Below are 14492 nucleotides of genomic sequence, written 5' to 3'. Positions count from 1 at the left end.
TCAGGCAGGAATTTAATAAGCTTCAATAATTTAATTCTGGCTTAGAGGAGGAAAACAGTATGTGCAATGAAAAAGACAGTACTGAGCATTTCAGTCATGTTAGAACATCACAGCTACTCAGCCCACAGGTTTTTGGGTTTTTTTTGAGGAGACTGACCAAGGATGTAGAAAAGGCCTTGGGGAAACAGTACTTTTTCCTTTTAGACTAGTATTGTGTGCACTTAGCTTGTTTTTAATACTGTAGATAACAACAGGACAGCTGCTGAGGATAACGTGTTTAAGATGTAAAAGGTATCCACTTCATAATGTGGAAGCTGAATGTATTCAGCATTTGTCATTGCATGCCCAGAAGATCCTTGAAGGGATTGTTAATCCTGCTGTGGGTAAGAATAAAATTAAGAGCCATAGGCAGCCTCACCCTGCTGCTGTTGGCTTCCCTACAACAAACTGTCTAATGAAGGATCCCATAATGAAATTTACATCTATTTTAATTGAAAAGGGCAACTTAAACTCAAATGAAAAATACTTTCTTTGTACATACCACACTCCCAAAAGCAAAATGCTCCCTTAAATATATCAAATTAAGCACAAATGGCATGACTTAACAATTACTGTTCAGTAATTTTTTGAAAGTAATTGCAAAACCTAATGCGGCCGTTTACCCCAAACCTTTAAGAGAGCCAGAAATTGTGTCTGAAAGATGCAAGCATGCTGTATCAGCCCTCGTGCTTACTGATGCTAAAGAATAAATAAAATAAAGAAACCCTAAAGGTTGGTTCGTGCAAATGAACATGACTAAATAATTCCCTTGACAGATGTAAGCCCAAAATAAGAATTCTGTGTTCTTACTGCTTTAACAGAATGATTTCCTAAAATATGAGCACATTGGATGAAATAAGAAAAAAAGAGAACTGTAGAAATGAACATCAGCTATGAAGTGAAAAAGATGCATTTGATAGCCGTGTATTAAGCCAAGAGCCAGTAATTGCAGAAGACCATTTTAAAAATTGTTAAAGAACAGGAAATCTGTGTACAACAAAAAAGCAAACCATTTTCAAGGATGCTAGAACGAACAGGATATTAACAACAGGAATTACTATACTGTCACTGATGCAGAAAAAATACCTTGGAAGAAAATTCATGTGATGGAAATACAGCATGCAGTAATAATAGAACATTTCAGCAGAAACTCATGCTAACTACCACGGTTTTATTAGAGTTGAGCCAGATAATCTGTATTCGGTTTTTTTCTTTTTCCCTAAAGTAACCTTTGGCTTAAAATTAGTGCATTTTCAAAAGGTATGATCACAAGGAGAAGATCCAGGACAGGACAGTTAGAAAGCCAAAATGCATCAATGTTTAAATGGAGTAAACCAAATGACTGGGTATTTAGGATACACTATCTCAGATAAAAAATATTGGACTGTGTCAAGAGGAGTCACCTAACAGTTAAAGGAAGGCCACGGCAATTAATGCCACTTAGCATTAGATTACAGAAAAAGAGATCCTCAAACTGCCTTGACCTCTTTTCTCATGCAGTTACAGGTTTGACTGATAAAAATAATTGTACAGAAGTAGATGGCTGTGTGCACTGAAAGACGATCCCCACGACAGAACTGAAGAAAATAGAATAATGCAAAAATCAACATGGCACATATTTAAATGGGTTAGAAAATGGGTAATTATAGAGATCATGTTGTTAAAGTAAATGCAGAATCTTCATGGAGTATCTTTCTAGAGGAGTCTTGCAAGGATCTTATGTTGTCTGTGCTAATTAGCATTTATTGCTGCCTGGTGGGAAAGCATATATAGTCATTACTTGTAGGGAAAACAGGCTGGGAGACAGAGACAAGCCATTGTTCTGGGCCGACAGGGTTTTAGAGAACAAGGTGTGAGCAAGCACTGCCTGTACATGGTGAAAAACCATGTCATACATTTGGGATCTGAGAAGGGAAGCTGCGCTTATGTAGTGTGGGATTCTCTCCTGGGCAACAGTAAAGTCTGAAAAAGGTCTGAAACACGGCTTTGCAGGAGTGATGCTGTAGCTGTGGTTTACAGTGTGGTGTTTCTTGGATAAACAAACAGAAAAGTGCAACAAAAATATATGGTTTATAGATTGTTGGTAAAACTACGAAGTGTGTGCTCTCTCCGCTTCTAACACACTTCAAAAAGCTATTGGAAATCCTGTAGTGACTCAGAAAAATGCCAGGAAAATGACTCACGGCTGCAAAACACGTCCTTGCATTGAGAAATTTGGAACGACAGTTTAGTTTGTCAAGGGAAAGATTACAAGCAAAATCCCTTATCGTTGAAGTACCAACAACTCAGAGAGAAACTGGATGAGTATTTTTTTTAAAAAGGGGAATTTTTTTTGTTCAATCAGAAAGAAGTCATATGGGGTCTATGGCTCTTACTATGAGAGCCAGCTCTTACCTCCAAGATTGCTTTTTCTTAAAGTTTCCATTCCCCTGTGTCAAAAGGGTAACTAAGGAAAATGTTTCTTTTCAGTGTTTGAGAACACTGGTCGGGCACACAGGCGGAGTGTGGTCATCACAGATGAGGGACAATATCATCATCAGTGGCTCTACAGACAGAACGTTGAAAGTCTGGAACGCTGAGACCGGGGAGTGCATCCACACCCTGTACGGACACACGTCCACCGTGCGCTGCATGCATCTCCATGAGAAAAGGTGAGGCTTTGTGCAGAGCTACAGCCACGGCCTGGCCCGGCCTTCATACCCTTGTGCTCACAGAGAGTGCTCTGAAACCTGGGCACCTCATCCAGCACCCAGTGACACACAAACCAGGCAAAACAAACCAGCACAAGGGAGGAGGTGGTTAATAGGAGCAGAAGCATAAGAATACTAAATGAAGAATTGAAAGTTGAGTCATGTACTTCAAAAAGTCACAGTCTGCGTTATTTCAAAGCTAATTCTTTCTTACACCACGATCCAGTCTCCCACAGTGAATAATACCCTCTTTTGTCAATGCTACAAACTTTTAGTCATTTTAACAGATAACCTTCTAAGTATTGTCACTGCCGTATTTTATTTAAATTTAGACTGATGATAACATAATTTTTGCAATAGTAAGCCATGTCTTGATTCAACAAACGTTGGCAGAGCTCTGTTACTTGGCTGTGATATGGAGCTGTTGACAGAGAGATTGTTGGTTGCATTTCTTCTTTTTTGAAGACTGATGAGGTTTTCCTATATGAATTCCATTAATGTTCATTCCATCTAATTTCAGTTATTGCCTAAAAAACCTTATGGAAGTATAAACTGAAAAAAAAAAATCAAGCAGAATAACTGTTACTTTACTGAAAGTGAAATTTCTGAAGATCTTTGTTCTATTTTTTATAATTAGTCGACTCAGTTACTCAAAAGAATGCCTGTAGCACTGGCCGGTGCTCACTATGTTCATAAGCTTTCACAGGTAGATACAACAGTCCACAGAACTTCTCATGGCATTGTTTTGCTGTTCAGGAACGAAGTGCCTTTTAAATACTAACTGCTATTTATATCAAATAGACAGATGTGAGGAGGTGAGTAGAGTGAGGAAGAAGAACACTCCAGTCATTTGAGATCACATGAAAATGTCACACCAAGCCAGAACTTTGGTGGCCGGTGCACCAGCTCTATCTAATGTCCCAAATTAGAGCTCAGAACTCCTTTGTTTGACCGTTGTAGTGCTTTGATGTCCAGCACTGAGTACAGGAGGGGTTTTCTCGTTGCTGCAGGGTGGTCAGTGGCTCTCGAGACGCTACGCTGCGAGTGTGGGACATAGAGACGGGCCAGTGCTTGCACGTTCTGATGGGCCACGTCGCTGCAGTTCGGTGCGTTCAATATGATGGCAGAAGGGTTGTAAGTGGTGCATATGATTTTATGGTCAAAGTGTGGGATCCAGAGACAGAGACCTGTCTGCACACACTGCAAGGGCATACTAACAGAGTCTACTCGTTACAGGTATGTGATTTTTATCTGCTGCTTTAGTTTCCTTAAGTAAGATTTAAAGTCAGTTTATTTCATCTTGTTTATTAAGTTGTGGGTACCTAGTACAGAATTATATGGACCACAAGAATGCAGAGGCATGTGTGATAAACCCCTCTTTCATTTTGTTATGCTAGTTATATGTTGTCTTAATTTGGAAACTGAAATCTTTTAGAGTAGCATTTTTTTAAAAGGGCCCAGTAGAATAAAGGCCAAATCTCTATACCAGCAAGTTATGTTGTTTTGTGGATTGATGTGTTGTTTGGTTGAGATTTTTTTTTTTTTCAAATCTTGCATGTATTTTGGAACTATGTTTTTGCTTTCCTCAAGAAATTCCAAACTTATTGTTTTAAATAAATCACAGGATGTACCAATTGACGATGTGCCAAAACCCCTGTTGGATTAATGTTCTGATTTATGGAGGTCTGTTTATCCTCATTTTCTAGTACTGTCTTCCATTTTTAAACTATAATTCACAGTAAGGCTCAACCTAAAATTTTAATGATCCTACGTAAATTTCTAGCCTTCTACCTCCTCTTCTCTGAGTACAGGCCAGATATACAAGCGTGAGGCATTTCGACAGCAACGTTAATGTAGGTGCAGGTTATTATGGTGCTGCTTCGTGGCATCTCTCTGTAGCCCACCAGTTTCCCACAAAGCTGGCAAAGATACACACAGACCTCATGTCTTGGATCTTCTTACCTTTACTAACCCAAAACATCATCTTGTTCATTCATAGAGTCGGAGCATCACTTCCAGGCATTGAAAGGCAAAAGAAATTAATTTCATGCTTGTGCCTGTTCACACCACAGTCTGGCAGGACTTGAAAAAGAAATCAACAAAGACAGTTCAAAATTGGGAAATGGCATGAATGCATGTAACTGCTGTGGTTTTTGACTCAGAAAGTGAAGCTCAGTGCTAGAGACATTTTTCATAAAGTATTTCATAACTCTCCATAATACATAAAATATGAACAAAGTTCCTAATTGGTTTCCTTTCCCAAAGAGATGTAGCAAAATTTATCAAAAACTCCAGCCCTTCTCTTACATTCATATGCTGAGGAGTGTTTTCTAGACAAGCAGCAAGCAAGTTAAAAATGCTGTACTACCTACCTACCTCTCAGAAATGTTCTGAGGATTTCCTTCATGTGGGGCAGTTTGGGAACAAAACAGTTTGGGAAAAAAATTCTAACTTATCTTCACCACTAGCTCCTGTTTTGGCTTATGAATATTTATGTCTTGCTCTGATACTCTAGTAATAATGGATCAAATAACTGGGTTGTGTTACACATCAATATGTTGTGAAACAAATGGGAAGGGGGTTGGGGAGGGCAAGCTGGAGGCTTACAGGTGCTTGCAGGTTTGGAACAGAAAGATTCTTTAAAATTGCCTGGTGGCTCCTGCCCTTCAGCCTGAAGTAGCCCCAAACAGCAAAACTCCCGTAAACAGAATAATCAGATGGAATAAGCCAGTCCTCCCTGGCAGGTTCTGTTATAGCTCACTATTTCCCCATGTATAGACCGAATATTTTCCAGAGATCCTTATGCAGCAGTTGAAGACCATTAACCGTGCTGAGTTTTCTTACTTTTTCTTGACCTGCCTTCGCAGTAACCCACAGATTCTCAAGGTGTATGGATAACTCACTGATCCAAACCATTGTCTGTTTTACTGCAGCACCATCTCTTTCTCTTGATGCCCAGCCTTAAACTTTTCTTTCTGAATACCTTATGATCAGGGAATATAATTTGTTTGTGGGAAAGGGGGAAAAGGATTCAAAATTTGTTGCATCAATCAGGTTTAGTTCTTTTCAGGACAGAAAAATATTCTCTGGTGTTTCTAAGTCTGTTGGGCTACTTGGAACTCCTTGTCTTTTTATCTGGAGTCAGATTATTTCCCATCCTCTTTGAAAGCAGGGGACCCAAGACAAGGTCCAGTCAGAGTCTTATCAATGCTTGCTAGAAGTGAAAAGGTTTTGGGTTTTTTTATGCCTTCCATTCAGATACCAGAGGGCCTTTTTTAGTGTATTTTCACCAGAAATGCAGTGCATGCAGCAGATAAGCAGTCTGTGTGCCAGTCACTCTCCATTCTTTGAATCTAGGTGCCATGCCCAACCATGTCTGACTGCAGAGATCGAAGATACTCATTTTCTGTGGGTCTTATAAGAAGCAGCAGCCCCAGATAGTCGAGTTCCCCTAACTGGGTTTGTTCCTTGCCTTATCAGGTACCAGTCAGTTCACATGGACAAGCAGTGTCAGATTGCCTTAAATATAACTAAGATTCCTGTCCAGCCTTCCTTCTCTGAGGCTGCAGCTGTACCTTTATTCATTCCCTGCCAAGTTCAGATCTTCACACTTTTCACTTGACTTCTACACTCTTTGTCTTTGGTCAGTTCTACTGTTTCAAATGTCACACAAATCCTAATGAAAATAGTAAATGCCAGACCTCTCTGAAACTCTTTTGGATGTCTAATAGTACTCTGAAAAAAGTAGTAGTATCCCTGCCTCAAATTTGTTACCCTCTTTGTAAAAATACAACCAAGACATTTGCTGTTTCACACGGCTTTCTACTCCACAGAAAAAAAATATCATATTGGCTAAGATAATTGTCCCACAAATCTGTGTTTGCTGCTGCTTACCACGTTTCTGAAGGCTTAAAAGTTCCTTGTGGAAATTGAAGTTAGGCTGATTGATCCGTAATTACCCTATCCCATCATCTCCTTCAATAAAAGGAAGGAATTGTATTTGCCATCTGAAACTTGTCTGTCTTCCATGGGTTCTCAAAGATAGCAGCAGATGTCTCTGAGACTGTCTTAAAACAATTTGCCTTATGTGATTTTGTTCCCCCATTCCAGCAAAAGCTTGTACTCATTTGTCATTGGCATTAGTGCAGTGAGCCTACCCTCACATGGCTGAGGACTGAGACAAAAAGAAGTTAAATAGCTGGCCTCAATCAGTGTTTCCTTCCCACTGAGGATAAATGAGGGGCTTTTGGCCTTCTTCTTGGTGTGGTTTTTTTTGTTTGTTTTGTTATGTTTTGGTTGGGACTTTTTTACACAATAGTGAAATGGCCCTTGCTAGTTTTATCTAGTGTTGTGCCCTGCCTTTCTGGTTTTGTCCCAGTGTGCTCTTTTATACACATCTGTTGATCTAGTTTCTACTTTTTCTACAATTCCTTCTGGTTTAGCCAAGTGGGTCTCAGTAATTTACAGTACTTCCTATCTTTCTTTCACATAGGATAGTTTGTGTCTTTAAGAGTGTGCCAACTGTCCTGAACTCTTCTTCCCCTCAGAGAATAGATACATAAACTCCTCATGGGAAGGAAGTCTTGGTTTTCTAAGTATTCCCTCTTGAAGCCCACTGGTTTTATTCTACTGCTTTTTCCCTTTTTTGAGAATTCTTATGTTGTCACTATAGCTCAAGTTATTTTCCACCTTTCTGTTCTCTACATGATCAGTCCTCTTGGTCAGAAGAATCTCAGATCTTAGCCTGTATGGTTTCCCGACAATAACTGGAAAGTTACACTTCCTTACTGTACACAATTGGGGTTACAAAATAGCTAAATTCTACATTTTTCAATTAGATTTCGGTCCATTTTCTTATGTTGTGACTTTGGTGTAGATGATTCTGGAATAATGTTGTTGTTCTTCTGCTTTAAGTCCCTCTGACTTGTAAAAAACAAGATTGGCTTTTAAACATCTCCTTTAGGAAAATACTTTCTCTTACTGTTGCACGCTGCAGGGTAGTCAGTATCTGCTGTGTTTAAAAGAGATGTATTGCATTTCAAAGACCAGTGGCTCAGACTCTCTTTTCAAACCATGTTCCTCAAGAGCTCACATGTCTTCAACAGAAAATTGCACTGACCATTAAGCACCTGCTGTGGTATCAAACATGGCAATCTCTACTGAGTTCTTCCTTTGTACCTCAGTTTCTGAATATATATGGTATCTAACCTTGCATTTAGTGAATTAAATGCTTAATAGCCTTCTTTGTAAGGTCCTAATATAATTGTTTGTAACAGATTTACCTTTCTTGTAGTTTGATGGTATCCATGTGGTGAGTGGATCTCTTGACACCTCCATCCGAGTTTGGGATGTGGAGACAGGCAACTGCATTCACACTCTAACAGGCCACCAGTCACTCACAAGTGGAATGGAACTCAAGGACAATATACTTGTATCTGGGAATGCTGATTCTACAGTCAAAATCTGGGACATTAAAACAGGACAATGTTTACAGACATTGCAAGGTAAGCTTAAACTACCTTCATGTAAATCAAGCATGCTACAGTGATCTGTGCTGCAGATTCTACATTAAAAAAACTTGAAAATAATTATGTACAAAGAAACAAGCACTGACCACTTAAAACTTAAATATTTTTCTGATGACAGCTGTTTGATCTTTTTCTGAACTAGAAGAACAAAATGTATTTAATCTAATCTATTCAAATCACTTGCCTATTATGAAAGGCAGATGGTCTGGACTGATAGCAATTTGCTACGGGTATATTATCCTAATAAGCCACAGAAATATGTAGGAAATTACATCTCAAAATAGACAGTCAATGTATTTATTTAGGGGTCACTTGAATGTTTCAAAGCCTACAGTTTAATTGGATCAGGAGGCAAAGTACACTGTCTGTTGCAATAAATCAAGAGATGCAAGTGGAAGATGTTTTCTTTATTTCAGTGAGAGGAAAGATTTTTTTTTTCCTCCATGTTGACAGTTGCCACTCCGGCATCATGCACACAAACGTACGGTCGTGTTTCTCCTCACAAAAAAGGTCTTGTATCATTCTCATATATCACATGCAGCAGTGCTGGCTGGAGCAGAAAATTAAATTTCCCTGTAAAGCAAACTGCTGCTTTAACATATATATATTTATATGTCTACATATAACTGTCAGTATTTACTGATGGAGTAATCTCATCATAACACTTCAAAGGGGTTTGGAGACAAACTCTTACAGCGGTCACCTCACTGTGGATGGTTAGGTTCATTTTCATGGATGTCCAAGTTTGCCCAACTGCTGATACACAGCACAATGAGATCACTGAAACAAAGAAGGAAATACTGGGGAATTTTTTTTTATACCTGCCTTCACTTTTTGAAAGCTTGGCAAGGCTTCTGTACCTTTTAATGTACAAACCCTGGAGTTGTAACAGATAGTTCTCTAATAGTTCTAATAGATGGAAAGAGCTGTATGCAAATAGCGAGGTGTTTATTCTAGACGCAGCACTGACATTGCTTTCTAATTAATTACAAACAGAAATGTTTTTGTTTACTCTTACAGGTCCCAACAAGCATCAGAGTGCTGTGACCTGTTTACAGTTCAACAAGAACTTTGTAATTACCAGCTCAGATGATGGGACTGTAAAACTTTGGGACTTGAAAACGGGTGAATTTATCCGAAATCTAGTCACATTGGAGAGCGGGGGAAGCGGAGGCGTCGTGTGGCGAATCAGAGCTTCTAACACAAAGCTGGTGTGTGCAGTCGGGAGCCGCAACGGGACTGAGGAAACAAAGCTGCTGGTGTTGGACTTTGACGTCGATATGAAGTGAAGGGCAGAAAGATGAATTTGTCCAAACGTGTAGACGATGTTCTCCTTTCCCTCCCCCCTGAAAAAGAAAGAAAAAAGAAAAAAAAGAGAAAGGAAAAAAATCCCTTGTCCTTGGTGGTGCAGGATGTTGCCTTGGGGCAACAGATCCTAAAGACCTACAGACTACGAAGGAGAAGACAAAGATGACAAACTATAACTGACAAGAGAGGCTTTTGCTGTCTCGTCACATAAAAAGGCTACACTTTTGACCGGGGCAGCTTTGCAAAAATCCAACTTTAGAAATGAAACCAGGTGCAATTAATTTCTTTACTTTCCTCCAAACGCTCCTCCAGCAATTTGGAGTGAAAAAAAAAAAAAAAAAGTTACAGTTCTTGTTAACAAGTTATTTTACCGCAGAGATCTTGAAATAAGCTGCACAGGCGAGCCTGCTCGTGCACCCCTGGGTCACCCTGGGTCCCGGCAGCCCCTCCGAGCAACACGCTGTCCCTTAGCCCCGCTCCGAGCAGGGGGTTGGACTGGACTCCCTCCAAGGTCCCTTCCAACCTCCACGAGCAGTCACTGGTTGACTTTCAAAAACTAGAGAGCATCTGCAATGAGAAAAACAAACAAAAACAAAAACAAAGAGTCCATTCCTGGTATGGAAAAGCTAAAATATTACTGTGAATTGTTTTGTACAGTTTTATCAGAGCTTTTTTTTTTTTTTCTTTATACTTTTTTTTTTTTTTTTTTTTTTTTTTTTTTTTTGCCAACCATTGCCAATGTCAATCACAGTATTAGCCTCTGTTTAATCTATTTACTGTTGCTTCCATCTACACTCTTCAATGCATAAGTTGCTCTGAGGTGGCAAGTTGTCCTGGGTTTTGAGAGTCCTCTGATGGATTTAATTCGCAATGCTGGTGCTAGAAGTAGGTCTTCAATTACGGGATTGTTGTCCCACCCCTGTACTGTATTCCCAGTGGCCAAACTTATTTATGCTGCTAAATGAAAGAAAGAAAAGCAAATTATTTTTTTTTATTTTTTTTTTCTGCTGTGACGTTTTAGTCCCAGACTGAATTCCAAATTTGCTCTAGTTTGGTTACAGAAAAAGACTTTTTGCCACTGAAACTTGAGCCAACTGTGCCTCTAAGAGGCTGAGAGTGGAAGAGTTTCAGACAATTAAGAGTGAAGTTTGCCTGCAAATAAAGAATTGAGTGTGTGTGCAAAGCTTATTTTCTTTTTTCTGGGCAAAAATTAAAACACATTCCTTGGAACAAAGCTATTGCAGCCTGTTCTGTGGGGAAATTTTTCTTTGTGAGGGCTGTGGTGAATGGAATGAACATACATTGAAAAAAAACTGACAAAATTTTTAAAAAATATTATAAAATACAAAAGTTAAAATAAAGTTGCTGGTCAGTCTTAGTGTTTTACAGTATTTGAGAAACAAACAACTGTTACAGTTATTGCTGGGAGGAACTGACAGAGCAAAAACTTAGGTTTTTGTAAAGATGTCACATGCAAACAAAATGAGAAAAGAAAGAGTCAAATGGTTTGCCTCATTCTCCAAGAGCCACAACTCAAGCTGAACTGTGAAAGTGGTTTAACACTGTATCCTAGGCGATCTTTTTTCCTCCTTTTTTGTTTTTGTTTTTGTTTTATTTATAGTCTGATTTAAAACAATCAGATTCCAGTTGGTTAATTTTAGTTATGTAACAACCTGACATGATGGAGGAAAACAACCTTTAAAGGGATTGTGTCTATGGTTTGATTCACCTAGAAATTTTATTTTCTTATAACTTAAGTGCAATAAAATGTGTTTTTTCATGTTAGTATGTCTTTTTTTTTTTTAATTTACTTTCTAGTTGTTAATTTAATATTATGCATCCTTTGAGGGGTGAAGCAGGTCAAGTTGCTCATCTTACTGGTAGATGCTAAAATATGTCTTGGGACTTTTTATATAACCCTTCCACAAACAGGTGTGTGAGCGTCCTCTCCTTCAGTTGCCATGCAGGACTTGTCACGTGGGTCTGGACAAACATTCGGGAAAGACATTCGCTCCTTGTCACGATGAGTGTGTCAGGACCTTGCGCGGGGGGGAGGCAGCTATAAAAAGCTGCTAAAGTACGTAAAACTTCTTCCGATAGCATCTTGTTACTGCATCTTAAATTGAAACCTGATGTTTATTATTTAGGGGTTTCAATCAGTTGATTGCAGTTGACAGCAAAGAATAAATCCATAAATACAAGTAAAATCAAAGTTAGGATTGTAGGAGAGCCTGAAATAAAGTTTCAGAAGAAATAATAAAGTAATATCGTTCCACATCAGTCCAACAGCAGTTTTACCAGAGCCCTGCAACCAAGGTAAGTCATCAACTTTTGCAGAAACTTAGCATTTGAGTGTCAGGTTCTGTCTCAAATCTCCTTGACCAAAATCATTGTTTTCTTCTGTCTAAGCTTTTCTTTCAGGGCATAGTATTGGCTTGTTTGTGACAGTTTTCCCCTCTAGAAAGCTGTCATTAAAAAACAAAACAGTAGAAGAGAAAATTCATGGATGGAAAGGAAAAATATTTGTATACTTACACATCTATGACTATGTGCAAACAAAATTCAATTCCAATCCCTACATTATGCAAAACATGCAATGGTGAAGGATCACACTTCCATCTGGCCTCTAGAGATTAAAAAGCCATCCGAACTGACTGAGCAATTCCAAATTGTAAAAATCTGTTCCTTGAATTGATGCTTAAGGAAAAAAAGCTTGCGGCAAGCACTGACAATATAAATGCTGTGATTGTCTCTTATTTATGTTAAAACAATTAAAGAGTTAATCCTTTGCTAAAATGGCAGTGAAAGGCTGCCAGGACGTTGCATGGTTCTGCTGAGAGCGCAGGCCAGGACTCCAAGCCCCCAATGGCAGAAGGTGCACCAGTGTGGGCTGAAGTACTTGTGAGAGGATGGAAATAGAAGGGTAGAAATATGAATATTTAATGCAGTGAGCAGAGCAATAGCTTTTAAGATTATGTAATTTTCTTCCATGATTTGTAGAAATTGCAACAACATGTATTCAAAGAGCGAAGGTGCTGGCCTGATGGTGCAGGAGGGTGAGAGGTTTCTGAGTAACGTTGTGCTGGAGGGCAGGAAAACAAATCTGGGCAGAAGAGTGAACTGACAGAAGAGGAAAACTAACAAATCAAAGTGTACAGTCAGTTCAAGTACATTTTAGGCATCAAATATGACCAGAAGGAAAATGTGTTTAACCAGAATTGAGAAGTTTTCCTGTTGACAGTGTAGTTCCAGCAGTATCTAAATGTTCAAATGAATACAGAATAACTTGAACTTGTTAAGCAAACCATATTTTCAGATTCCTTCATCACACATTTAGATTCAAATAAACTATTGGCTGCAAAGTCAAGATATGATTGACTGTTACACTGAATACAAAAAAACAACACAATACTTAAAAATATTTTTAGAAAAAACTTTTCTCATTCAATAAAACAGCTTTACAAAGTTAATTGTGTTAGCGCTTTAAAGACTTCTAATTTTGTGAAGTCTGTTGAGGTTTGTAGGAGTTGCTTATGAGCTATCTGAACAACACAGCTCAATAAGTGGAAATTTTGTGATTTAAGTGACAGGATTTCAAAGATGGGCCTGTAGTAAACACATTACATGTAAGAAGCTGTTGGAGCAGTTTCTCTTTACACCCCCCTTTTGTTGATGTTCTCACCATAAAATAGCTCACAATAGAAACTCTTCAGCAGCACATGCTCCAAGTGAGACTGCTTAGGAAACTTCTTCATTCTGTATGATAAGATTTTGATTTTAAGGTGGGTGGAGTGTTTCAGGGGGTTTTTTGAATGAAAACATTTAAGAATACTTGTATAAGACTATAATATCTTATATGCTCTCAATACACAGGCACTTCTTGAATCCAGTGGCTTAGTCATCATAGGCTATGTCAAAATACTGCAGCTATCCTAGAGAGGTAACTGCAGTGGTGTTTCTGGCATTTCTGCTGTCTTTTCATGCTGATTCCCCTTTTCCTTTTAGTTTTAGCCCTAGAAAGAGCTTCCTTATTTCTTCCTGTATGTAAAACCAAGTCAACAACATTGAGGTTTTATTTTTTTATGTAATAATTTTTTAACGGACCTTGATTTTATCCAACAGTAAGTCAGAACTGGTATGCCTTTCCTCCAAGAGCCTGTTCCTGTGGTCTCAATTTACTTATTGAAGAGATAGGACCAGACATTTAACAGCTGTGTCTACATCAATTTGTACTTCAGATCAGCAGTTTTCCCAATAGAACACAGTGCTGCCTTGGAGACCACTAACAGGATTCCTTCAGGGTGAAACTAACTCTGGAGCAGCTCTCCAGGAGCACACTCCAGGCATTCAAGCCACTGGAGGAGCATGTGAGACCGAACCAGAACTAGTCCAACACCTCAAAAATACATTAATGTGGACATTAGGTCTTCAGGACCAGCATTTTGTAATTGGTACTGCAGTTCTGCTCCTACTGCAATGCATTAATTGCTGGTGTGGACATAACCATCAACAGAACCTCTCCCACAGCACCCCTGGCTCCTCACTAATAATCAGAACCAGCTCCCATCCCAACAGAATCCACCTGATATTTTGCCAAAGCGAGAACTCAGATGCCTTCAACTCTTTCAGCATTCCTGTGGAGAGGCCCTTCTAAACAGCTTATAGAATCCAGTTAAAAGAAATGCAAATCTCTTACAATCAGTCTGGTCAAAATCTTCTACCAGTAAATCAATATCTGATCATTCAGAAAAAGAAATAGTGAAGTTGTGCAACTCTACAGCAGAGCCAAATAACAGTAATAGTAATAATAATAAAGAAAAACTTGCCAATAATGACTTTGGTCACTCTGACAAACTGTTTATTACTTAAAGGATAATATCCAAGCCATACTACCCCCTAAATCTTTAAAAAAAGTGGGAATATTATT

At 38.8% G+C, this 14492-nt stretch overlaps 1 protein-coding gene and 1 long non-coding RNA gene across 8 annotated transcripts in view; one reads left to right on the top strand and one right to left on the bottom strand.

The window, feature by feature from the left end:
• Nucleotides 1-11350, top strand: part of FBXW7 (F-box and WD repeat domain containing 7) — a 176446-nt gene extending 165096 nt beyond the window's left edge. For all 7 annotated transcript variants that reach the window (XM_040064420.1, XM_040064421.2, XM_040064418.2 and 4 more), the window contains 4 exons: nucleotides 2509-2690; nucleotides 3740-3965; nucleotides 8023-8233; nucleotides 9278-11350. In XM_040064420.1, coding sequence (XP_039920354.1) covers nucleotides 2509-2690; nucleotides 3740-3965; nucleotides 8023-8233; nucleotides 9278-9546 — 888 coding nt within the window. In that variant the 3' untranslated portion in view covers nucleotides 9547-11350. The remainder of the gene's footprint in view (nucleotides 1-2508; nucleotides 2691-3739; nucleotides 3966-8022; nucleotides 8234-9277) is intronic.
• LOC120752800 (uncharacterized) overlaps nucleotides 4687-14492 on the bottom strand; it is a 41937-nt gene continuing 32131 nt past the window's right edge. Inside the window, exons 3-5 of the long non-coding RNA XR_005700816.1 lie at nucleotides 9339-10132; nucleotides 8012-8192; nucleotides 4687-4811 (exon numbers count right to left, since the gene is read on the bottom strand). This is a non-coding gene — a long non-coding RNA (uncharacterized LOC120752800). The remainder of the gene's footprint in view (nucleotides 4812-8011; nucleotides 8193-9338; nucleotides 10133-14492) is intronic.

The sequence above is a fragment of the Hirundo rustica genome, chromosome 5 (genome assembly GCF_015227805.2).
Source record: "Hirundo rustica isolate bHirRus1 chromosome 5, bHirRus1.pri.v3, whole genome shotgun sequence".
NCBI lineage: Eukaryota > Metazoa > Chordata > Aves > Passeriformes > Hirundinidae > Hirundo > Hirundo rustica.
The sequence above is the reverse complement of the archived record's forward strand: the minus strand, read 5'-3'. Positions and strand labels throughout refer to the sequence as shown.